Source organism: Larimichthys crocea, chromosome XIII, assembly GCF_000972845.2.
Source record: "Larimichthys crocea isolate SSNF chromosome XIII, L_crocea_2.0, whole genome shotgun sequence".
In the NCBI taxonomy this organism is placed as follows: Eukaryota; Metazoa; Chordata; class Actinopteri; family Sciaenidae; genus Larimichthys; species Larimichthys crocea.
The window spans coordinates 45,132,378-45,144,505 of record NC_040023.1 but is presented as its reverse complement, the minus strand read 5'-3'; the positions used below and the strand labels follow the sequence as shown (position 1 = coordinate 45,144,505).

Below are 12,128 nucleotides of genomic sequence, written 5' to 3'. Positions count from 1 at the left end.
CTGAGGTAAACAGCTACAACCGGTTCCAAATTCCCCTTTTTTTGTGTATACACACACAGAGCACTGAAATAAGCCTGTGTTGTTTTAACCACGCTTGCATTAGAATTACAAGCTTTTACAGCTTTTATATTTCTTTTAGTGTAAGCTGGCACCAGTGTTTCACGACAGAACACCACTCAGAGTGCTTCATGTGACAGGAGACACACCAGTAGCTTACAGCTTGGAGGTGAGGAGCAGTGGCAGGAAAACATAGGCAGAAGGCCACAGAGGTCAGCACATGACCTTTTTTTCTGAGACCTTTGAACTTACATGGATGGAAGGAAACCTGACAGTGCTCTGGAGCAGAAAGTGTTGGGACAAGACAGTCAGAACTTCACTCTTGAGCTCAGTTAACACATGAGCATCCCTGGAGTGATCTGACAAGAAGAAGCTCCGTGATGATACTCTTCCATCTCATCCCCCTTTTCTCACCTCTCGCTCGTGTCCTCTGTTCTTTGTCCACTGAAAGGCTGGAAGCCGGCTCTCTGTGGGGATGCAGGGCTGCAGGGGGAGGCATGACCGGAACGGCCAAGAGATGCCCTGCGGCTCCGCCTCCTCTCCAGGCCGCGCTTTTTGTCCCCGCCCCCGAGGCTGACTCGTCGGCGGTCCCGACGTCCAACTGGTGGAGGCTGGCTGTCATCGTCACCGTCTTCATGCCGTAGGGTCGTCTGGGGGAAAAGTTGATTGGGTGTGAAGTGGTAGCGGTGATGGGTGCTTCACACAGAGAATTTCAGTATTAAGCAAATGTACTATAAATACTGCATGAGTCATATTTATTGGGTTTAAGTAGCACTTAATAGCTCTTTAATAAGAGACTGCAGTATTTTCCTTGTGGTCTTTTGACTTTCCAACCTCATAAATGTTGAGCTGTTCAACCAAGTCCAGATCAGTGCCTTTCCGCCCCAGGTGTCTTTGGGACACTGTTTCTATGCCCTGTTCCTCCAGACCGTCCACCATATCGTAGAATGAATCCTGATCAGGCAGTGCTGCAAGCGTCTGCAAAAAGAAAAGTCAGATTGTATATTCAGTAATTTCACTTTGGTTGAATTAGTCAAAATTGAAATGAATAAGGAATGAGGTGAGAAAAGTACCTGTGGTCCTATCAGAGTTACATATTCCTGTATTCAGTATTTAATGCTAAAACTTAACGATAAAGAGTATATAAACATTCAGTGCATAGACACTACAGACTTCGACACCTTATTGATGAGGGTCATGGCATAGACGAGCAGCTCTGTGTCCACTCCATCCTTCTCATGTAAGATCTCCATAGTATTGGACCATGGCTTGCAACCTGGAAATCAGTCCATTACAAATAAAAACATAAATTACTTTGTCACTCTCTACCCAACCAACCCCTTATCAGCCTGTGCAAGACACCAAACAATTACAGTAAATAGCACAGGCTAATGAGGACATTTTTCTAAGCGGCTGTTGTCGTGTTAAGTTATTTATACCTCTCTTGGTGTCCACAGTGGTGATGGCTTCTATCAGCAGTGGGGTGTTGGACTCGGAGTACTCCACAAACACTAGCAACAGCTTTAGAGCTGTTTTCACTACCAGGCGGAACTAGAGAGAAGAGAGAAGAGGAGATAATAGAGTTATAAACTCACACAGAGGCAGGGAACAATACAAACATTGGATATATTGTGGTGGAGATCTAATATTTTTTGTTTCTCTGTGCAAAAATGATGTATCTTTAAATCCTCAAAAAAAATGTATTATGTACCAATGACCAAGAAAAAACATATAGACCTTATTTGTATATTTGTGTGTATGTGTATGTGTTTGAATAATATGTTGTCTTTATTTTCTAACTATAGGTTACCACTGTCAGACCCTGTACATTGTATACCACCTAATGTGTGGTTTTGTTCAGATGGCTTAGTGCAATTCCCTACAAGTTTAACGACAGGTGTATTTGTTGTATATGTGCTATAGGAAGTCCTATGAAATAATAAATAAATCTAATTAAAAAACAAAAGAAAAAAAAACAATGTTGGGCTTTAGGCACTTGGATTAAGACTGCTACTTTCAGTGCAAAGCAAGAAGTGCACCTTTAAAAAATAATGAAGATACCGCAAAACCATTAAAAGACACCACCCTTAGGTCAGGACACAGAATACAATCAGTAGCAGATGTGTTTGTGTGTGTGTTTCAGGATATAAAAGCTAAAAATAATGCTGACCAAACAATGAATGGTTAGCACAGAACTAATGACAGCCTGCCTGTGTGTATGTTGAGTTTTATACATATTCTCGGCTATACCTTTGAGCCAACAAGAGTGTACAGCCACTGGATTGTCTCAACGTGCCCGATGACACCATTCATCCCATCTACATACAGCATGATCTGCCCCAGAGCTGAGAGAGGGAGAGGAGAAAGACAGAACAATTATAGAAAGACGATTTAACACTTACTACAAACAAACCAAGAACACCTACAGTAGCTATAAGGGAACAGCCATTCGAAATTCAGGGTTTCCTTTTACTATTAAGCTATTTAACTACTGTAGTAATCCATATTATGGCAAAAAACACTCAACAATAGTCCATCATTACTTTAAGATATTGAGGTTAATCTGGAAAACACTATGAACTTTGAATGTGTCTATAAGTGTAGTCACAAATAACATCAGACACTATGATGGAACTGACTGGCTGTATGATGAGTCAATATTTGAGTTTTTGGTTTGAACCACCATCTGTTTGTGAGATGCAGAGAAGGTGAAGGGATGGCATCTGCATTTGTGGTTCCCACCATGAAGCATGGAAGAAGATGGTATGATGGTGTATGGCTAAGATAGTATTCTGCAGAGACATGCAATCCCATCTGGTCTGAGCATGACCCAAAACACACCTCCATCTTATGTATTCCTATCTGATCAAGGAGGAGAGTGACAGGGTGCTGCATTAGATGACCCGATATAAACCCAAATAAGGTCTGAGATAAGTTGGACCTCAGAGTGAAAAGCAGCCAACGAGTGCTCAACATTTATGGGAACTCCTTTAAGACTGTTGGAAAAGCACTCTAGATGACACTGATGAGTTTTGACTGCTACTATATGAAGCACAAATATTTAACTTTTAAAAGAAGTCCATTACATGTAATTCATTACTTTATATTATGCGGTATGCACATAAAGAATCTGGAAATTTCTATCATGGGTGATAATTAGGTAGCACTCATTAGAGCTTATTAGTTTCACTTTCATTTCCATGTGTTCCCTTTTTTAAGTTATAATTAAACCAATAAAGCAACATAATGTCCCTGTTGTAGCTACCATCTGTTTCTGTACATCAAAGCACAGTGCTAAGTGCATTAACACCCAAACCACGAGTCGCATTGAATTGTCTTGAAACTGACTGTAAACTAACTGTACTTTGACTGGTTATTGTTATCGAGAAATATTGTATTAAATCAAAGTTTTCAGGTGATTTAAGAACTCCCAGCTATGATTACAAAGTATTTATAGAATCATGTGATTTAGAAACAGTGAACATTGGATATTGTTTGAGAGAATGATGAGCTTCATGAGCCCCTGAAAGGTTAGTATGACATGGCCAAATGCAAAACAATCACATTCCCCAGACCTGTTGTTCAAGAAAGTGTCTAATTCTCTGTCACTCTGTGGGCTTTTAAAAATATTTACGTCCACGCTTACAGTTATATCAACTTTTACAGCAATCACTATAGTGATGACTTATTGTACCAAAACATCCACTGTGTTTCTTCTTCGGCTTCTCCTCCCACAATTATATCATACCAGCTGCTGCATGTCCACACACCTATTCACAGTCGCTCAAGTTATTAAACCTGACAGACATGGTTATGAATCATTCAAATATATTATTATTATGTAAATAAAGAGAAGTAAATGCCCTTTGCTACAGTGTTTTCACAGTAGGAAGGGGTTTAGCAAGAGAGGTTTTGTTCAGGGACGACAGCTCCTCTTACGACTGCACTAACTGCTCAGAGGAGCCTCTGTAAGATTTATCACATGGCTGCAAAGAGCGAGTCATTAAGCAATTAAAAGCAACAAAAACACTCCATAATAATTATGCTGCTCATGAAATGATTACCCATGACACATGTTTGGTGTGGAAATTATACGAAAGACGGGAAAGGAACGGCCATGTGTGTGTGTATATAATTTGTATCTATGTTCGTAAAGGTTTATCCATAAAAATCTTACAAACAAAACACAATATTTTTAATAAACTTGAAAGCATGGCATCAAAAATGCTATCTCATATTGTTATGATCACATCCTAATTTACTATTTTTAATGTTATTATTTATTAACGTAATTGTCATTTTTATGTCATTTTTGTCATTTTTGTTATTGAATTATTATAGGCCTGTGACAAATGAACATTTTGAAAAACAACCAAAGTAAACATTCAGTGCCAGACCTTCAAAGTGTCCCAGAGGTCCTATATAAGTTTCCCTCTTCATTGTTGATTTTAGCCAACATGTTTTCATGATGGAATGTTTTCTGACATAAATTCAATCCATTTTTAACATCAGAAGAGTCTGTACTCTTCCATAATCTGTGACCAGCCCGGCCTTTATAACCGCTCGCTGATATTTAGATATATTTGACACTTCTGATTGATCCCCTAACAGATATAGTCTTGATGATACAAGTACCGCCGTGCCTAGTCATTCACTCATGTGTTTCAATACCTTCTCCTAAAATGAGTATACCAGTTTAAATTTTCAAATAAAATGTAAAATGTGTTTCCCAGTACGAATCCTCGCCGTTCAAATCACACGCTAGGTTTTTCTGCCAAACGATCCTCAGGTTTTTACCTTTATTACTATTTTTTGTTCTATTTTAATGATGATCTACATTAGGTCTCTTTTTTTTTCTATTCAATCATATTTTTATAGATATACGACTTATCTAAGAAGATAAAGAATATTTCATGTTGGCTGAGCATACATACAATAAGCATTATAAATATTTGGTACTTCATTTAAATGACCATCTTATCATGACCATCTAAAGTCTTATCAGACCCGGTAGGTAGGCCACTAGGAACTAGCCCTAATTAGGTTAACCTATGTAGGGATCTTGGTTATAAAACCTATACACAAGTCCATAAATATTTTGTCTGTCCTTTAGGTGCAGGAGTCTGGGGTTATTGTAAGCAACTGAAATTTGCCATGGTTCAGAACAGAGCTACGTGCTGTTCTCTGGGTGTGCATGAAATGGCCCTAAGATTTGCAGTATGAGTTGACATGGGATGGAAGTGTGCCATGAGGGCGACATGATGCAACTCTAGAATAAATTAATCAAATTAACTGACATGCAAATTTGCTACTGGGATCTTTTAAATATTCTTGAGTGAGGGATTTTTTTTATTTAGAAAGTGAAAGTTTATTTAGAGAGTGAGAGAGACTATACCTCTGAGTATGTAGTTCTGGTAGTTCTGATCAGCTTCTGCTCCCACCTTGATAAGACACGTCAGACCTTCAGCCATCACAAACTCATGGACCAGATCTTTGTCATCCTGAAGTTAAACAGAGAGAAGGATGTATTAATACATACAACACTGGCTGTATACATGCAGGACCACATAAAATCCCCTTCATCACGAATGCATTCTCCTTTGTTATCACACGGTGTCAGTAATGTGCAGGATTAGGATTAAAGTCGACTACATAAACTTCCAACGCCCCCCCAGTGATTCAGGCCAACTAGAACATACACCACACGTGTCAACACGAGTTTCACAATTTGTTTCTTTAAACACGTTATCTCTTATTACAAAAACTAAACTTAAAGGAAGAGATAGTTGTCTGAACAAAGAGTCTTAAACTAATGCTACCTTCAGTTGCACTAAAGTTCTTACATCCTACTTGTGCTCAGTCGATTTCGGTAAAACCTGAAGAGAAGTCACGTCATTGGTAGGAATTGTGTTTTTTTTGTAGAAACCAAGCTGCAGAAAGTTTTATGAAGTAGCAGTGGGATGAAAAGGAGATGTAATGGATGTTTTCATTCAACTTTTACACCACTCTATTGGCCATCAGGTACTTATTTGATCATGTCATGCTGTGGTCCATGCTCAGATTTAAGAGTGAACAACTTGTAACAATGATACTTACAAACAACATAAACTTCTCACATTGCTGTTTCCTTTGCTGAACTAAGTGTGTATTCTATTTCTTCTGTGTGTGTGTGTGTTTGTGTGTGTGCTCCAGAAAAAGCCCTCGGTATTTTAGGTGGCTAACTCCTCTCATCTTAAAATAAAGATTCACACAAACACACACACACACACACACACACACACACACACACACAGACCTACACACACCCACACAGATACACACACAGGGAGAGAAATGCCACGTTGATGGAGATCCCTGTCATCATGGAAGCGCACAGTGGCCACAATAACCAACTGTATTCTGCAACAACAAACTGACAGTAATTGCATGTGAAATATGTGTGTTACCTGAAAAATCTGCTTCAGAGAGAACAGTGCTCTTCTCAAGTCACGTCCATTGGAGTTATACAGTCTTTCTGGAAAGGGAGAGAAAGAAAGAGAGACAAAGAAGTAGTTATTTTTCTTTTTTTTATTCAGTAACAACGGTAACAAGGTTTATTCGAGAGACGCATTTCAAAGCACAAAGCACACAAAATGCTTCCACCTGACTTGAAACAGGCTTGTCTGTTTTGCTTTGCCCCGTGCACCTTTTCATCTCTCACCAATCCTCATGTGTTTCATGACTAGATCAATAAAACTCGTGAGCAAAATGGGTCTCAGCTGTGCAAAAGCTGCACAATAGTTTGATATGCGAGAGGAACGCTGGGAGTCGATGGAACCAATCACACCGCTCGGCACTGATCACCTGGGGCAGGCACTTCATCACACACTTTCACCGCGTCCTCACTCATATACGGCAACACGTGCATGGTTTCTCTCTCACATACACACACACACACACACACACTGCACTGGTGATTAGAGCTGTATTGGAATGTTAATGAGCTGCTGGCCGGGCTTCAACGGTGAGGTATTCAGGTCACGACACGGAAAGCACTCAGAACTAACGGCTATGAGCTCTTATACCACCACAATGATATTTAGCCTTATTATTTCTATCCTTCAACACAAAGAGATCATTAATATACTTCTATTGATATTACAGGACCATTTCTAACATTACACTAACCCTTTTTTTAAATCTCGATGTGGCTCGACTGAAATTCTTGACCTGTCACCATGTCCTTCTTTAATACTGCTACAATATTCAATCATATTTATACTATATTCACAGTCATGGCTATAGTTTGGTGTTGATATTTGATCTGAAATCGGCATTTTTTAGTTAAAAAACACAAGTTCCGATTTCCCCTTCTTTGTAAGTTACTGTGCATCTGTGTAACTATATATGTGTGTGCAAAGTTCCCTTTATTATACCTACATACCTATAATTACTCTTATTTTGTCTACCCCTGTAAGTATTTGCATATTATACAGTACTTGCATTTGCATGTGCACACCACTGCTGCACCAGTGATCAGACAACAGAAATATTATACCCAAGTGTTCTGCATTGAGCTCAAAGGTTGTTTATTTAAGTGTCCATACTGTCCAATTGTAAGCATGAGCCGTAGTGTCAGCAGGGGGTTTGGTAACCCGTGTGTGTAAATCCAGAGTTTGAGTGTTGATGACAAATCCTTCAGTACATCTGCACGGGGGGTTGGTTAAAAGCGTAGGAAGGTAAATGCCTGCCGTCTGGAGCTCAGTGGTAACTGTGGCTGAGTGAGACAAGGCTAACCCAAGGCCAGGGTCAAAATCATTATCATGCTGCACACAGACGAAGAATTATAAGACTTCATGGCTCTCCATCTGCTGGACCTGTGAGATCAGAATTCATAAAATACATCTGTGATAGTCTACAGCGGAGATAATCAAATCATCCAAATCATGAGTGCCAAGAGGCAACTGTAAATGTTTGGGGGGAAAAAGTGACTCCAAACTGACTAAAAAAAGCAAAGAATATGGTCGGAGAGAAAGAGAGGAAAGAACATTTATGCACAAGCATGAAAGAAGTGGACTGAGAGATGGGAGGAAAAGAAAGGGTCTGATTTGAAGAAAGATGGCCACTTGCTTCTGGATAATCAAAGCAGGGCAGACAAAAGAAAGATGGAAATCCCCTTCCAAAAATACACAAACTATTTGTCCGATGAGTAAAATGTAGAGTTTAACCTTTTCTCAGCTAGTCCAGCTGGTTTTGCCAACTGACTTCACATCTACTGTGTCAGGTTACTGCCACAGCTACAGTCATTTTCATTGTATCTATTTAACATAATTACAACAGTCTCTTCTATTTAAATAATCTGTTTGGTTTCCTCATTTTCTTTCTAAATCTCTTTCTAAAAGTGGCCACTTAATGATGCAGTGCAACACTCCGTCTGGCCCTTGAGGGTTCACTCTGTCGGTCACGTGTTCATGTTCTTCATCAGACCATGAGTGAGGCTGTCAGGTTAACCTTTACCAAAACGTCTGCTGTCCATCAGGAGCATGTCAGCGGCAGTGATAAGCCTTAAACTTGGCTTGATTCATAATGGTGGACTGTTAGTGAAGCAGTCCGGTGTGAAAAGGTGGGAACGCTGTGTTATAATTAGCTAGAGTTTACAAAGAGAGCAACGGACGAGCACTGTAAATAACCACACACTGAACTGAAGAAAGAAAGTAATTCAACTCACTCAACTCATTTATTTAGTGTGGTACCTCCCTGGCCAAATCACAAAACATGGGCTGAATATCTTAATTCAATAGTTACAAAGATTTATTTTTATTTTTATTTAGTTTACTGAGCAATGACTATAAAATAAAAATATCATCTTTGCATTAGGGACCTGCTATTTGCAGGCTAATGTTTGGGAACATACATGACTGATTTATTATCCTAGCTGGACAGAGCTGTTAACAATATAAGAAGCCTCTGTTAACTTAACAGCTACATTGTAACATGTTTAGGATATTGGATTGGATACTGTCCATGAATCATATCATATTATTTAAGAATTAAGAATTAATCATCCACAAATTATCATTTAACATAACAATGTCTTTGTTTTCATCAGATTCAAACATTCAGTAGTAAATTTCTTGAACTTTTAAAGATGTTTTTGCGGCCCGCAGTTCGACCAACAGTCTCACATGCCGACATTAATGTCGTCATAGCAATGCCCTGTACACCTGATAGTTGCTAACAAAGTCTTGTCAACATAATTATCCTTCTGTTCCAGAGTAAACAGACTTTGACATGCTAAATAATCAATGGGCCATTTTCCCATTGGCATAAAGGTCTCCAGCTGTCTTAACACTGAGAGTGATGGTGCATTCAAGCTGGAAATAATTCAAACAAATCACTCCCCATCGTCAACCTCTGGGCCAAACAGCTTGGCCTAACAACATTGTTTCAGTTACTGCATCACTCTCAGGGGAGACTGAAATAACAATAAAACACAAACTAGGAAGATAACGCATCTTAATTAGATGCCCTCCATCAGTCCAGGAGACAGGGCAGGAGACGTGGGGATAAGTGAAGACGAACATAGCAAATTCAAACAGCTTTTGAATGGAGGATTTGCTTTCCACGTGTCTTTTGCTGGTCATTCTCCTTTTTTTCCTGGCCCTAGGTTTTATTATTGTCACACGAAAAGCTAAGACACTCACTGGGATGTGTCATTGTGGCTTGCGTTGAGCGCGCGCGCGTGTGTGTGTGTGTGTGTGCTCATGCATTTGTGTGATCGTGTGCACGCGCCCATGTGTAGGCCAGTGCCTGTGTTTGCTGAGTGCAGACAGACAGATGAAGAAAAGACAGAAAGGCACATTTCATTTATAGGTTTGCTTGGAGTTTTACTGTTTTGTTTTGGAGGACTCGTAGGTTCTTGTCCACACTGTTTCACCATGACCTCACATGCACTGCAATATGTCAGCCTTAACGAGTCATTTAGCTCCATATTCCGTCCTAAAGTTTTAATGTTCTTAAAGCGAGGGGGGGAAATTCCAGCCAGCAGAGTTTTCTGTTTTGATCTAAAATGATTCAATCAAAACTTTTTGTTCCATAAGCCTTTAATAGTGTTCAACGGCACACATAAAACTTGCAAGCTTTGTATGTATACGCCATAACCTTTCACAGTATGTAGGACTAGCTCTATAATTAGACCTTTATCAAAGGAATCATTGACACTCGAGTCGAGTTACTGTTAAAGCTTGGTTTACATTCTCATAGGGTTTATCACACCCTAAACACCACCCTACAGATCTGAAAAGATAGCATCATATCTATTGTTCATCAGTATACATATAATGAATGAATATTTGTACCTTATGCATGTTTCATATTATGCACCTGTAGGTGTATTAACATGTGTGCATGAGTGTGCGAGAGAGTCCTCTCCACTGAAACAGGGATTCCCCCAGTGCCCAGACTGAAGTTATTCAGGAGTGGTCAGATCACTCCTCCCTTCCTACCATAATGAGATTAGTGCTGTGACCCTTCAGCTTTGACTAATCCCTCAACATTTACTGCACCATCTACACATCTCCAAACAGAAAAACACACAGGCCAGCTCAGGCTACGCTGGGCGTAATCGACAGCAATTAGAATAAAAACCACACTGTGTGTTTATGTCCTGCTGCAATACATCAAATGCATAAAAAAAGTCTTAAAAAGTCTGCTTTGTTAGCGTTAACAAAGGGCAGAAACAACTACTGCTATGCTTAATCCTCAGACTTAACAATAAGCTGCTAGTTCAGCAGATGTTTCCTAAAGGCAACCTGATTAAGAAACAGTTGTGTAAAGGTGAGGGAATGATACCAAGAGAATCATAATAATCAAAGGGACATTAAGTCATCTATAAGCATTATCAAAAAAAGTTTTAAAAACCTGCTGCACACTAAGCTGCTAAGCAACTGAACTCCATCAGACTTTAAGCTATGTAGCTATGTGTATCAGCAAACTACTGCCAATTACAATATGAGCTACGGGCATGGTGAAGTGCTTGTTTGCTTGAAAACAACAATGGTGGCTGCTTAAGAGGTTAGTGTAAATGTTGTTAGTGTCAGAATTACAGTGTGTTTCTGGTTTCCGTTTGCAGTCCGACTAGTATTGACTAATCATGTTTGAGTTGGCTCCATCCATCCATTATCCATTTTCCGGATATCCACTGGTTACAACAGAGAATCCTGAAGCTATCCTGAGGCTAAATTTTCATCAGATGGTGGTAAACAAGTTCTCCATATCATCATGCAACTGGCACGAAATATTGATCAATTAATTAATCATGGACCCATAAACTGAAGCCATTGTGCTGTGCTTTCATGACCACTAGACGCTGGCTCACAGTACAAAGACCAATTTCTTTCTCCAAGACAAATTCAGTGTATTTTTCCAGAGAAAGTTGGGGTCTCAGCAGCTAAAGAGGGAAATATTTTTCCCTTGAGATGTACGAGTAAATGAATGAGGTAACTGCTTGTTTTATCGACCTCAACTCCATCTAGGCTAAACCCAGTTGCCAAAATAAAAAAAACAAAAAACAAAAAAACACTGACATGGTGTTGATGATAAACCCAAAATCATTTCCACAACTCGATGTCACGTACGCTACAATCATGTTGTCCTACACCCTCTGCAAGTAAGCTTAAGAGATCTGCTTTATCATTTCCCTTTGTTAATCCCCTTTCCAGCCACAGCTTAAATGTTGAGTATAATTAAGATAATTAAAAACTGAACCATACAGATGAATAAAACAAATACAGCAATAAAATATTAAATGCTGGAGTGACAGTACAAACACAAACCCCAACACAAACACAAACCTAAATGTAAACCTGTTTTACTGTATGTGCTATATTCAGAAGGAATTATTTTGGTGTGACATCTCTTTATTGAGTTACAGGATATTTACAGATAAGCACACACTGAGGTCGACCGAGGGTCATATTTTTCAAGGAAGGCACAACTGTCTATGGGTCAGGCGTGAGAGGGACGGGCCACAGCTGGTAGTCCTGCATTTAAGCCCTGTTAGAACCGCTGACTCGCGTTTCTGGAGGATTTCA

At 39.5% G+C, this 12,128-nt stretch overlaps 1 protein-coding gene across 4 annotated transcripts in view; it reads right to left on the bottom strand.

The window, feature by feature from the left end:
* fhod3a (formin homology 2 domain containing 3a) overlaps positions 1–12,128 on the bottom strand; it is a 47,456-nt gene that overhangs the window by 16,474 nt on the left and 18,854 nt on the right. For all 4 annotated transcript variants that reach the window (XM_027287357.1, XM_027287358.1, XM_027287359.1 and 1 more), the window contains exons 4-10: positions 6,504–6,571; positions 5,453–5,558; positions 2,308–2,402; positions 1,497–1,608; positions 1,239–1,333; positions 892–1,035; positions 472–707 (exon numbers count right to left, since the gene is read on the bottom strand). In XM_027287357.1, the coding sequence (XP_027143158.1) occupies positions 472–707; positions 892–1,035; positions 1,239–1,333; positions 1,497–1,608; positions 2,308–2,402; positions 5,453–5,558; positions 6,504–6,571 (856 nt within the window). The remainder of the gene's footprint in view (positions 1–471; positions 708–891; positions 1,036–1,238; positions 1,334–1,496; positions 1,609–2,307; positions 2,403–5,452; positions 5,559–6,503; positions 6,572–12,128) is intronic.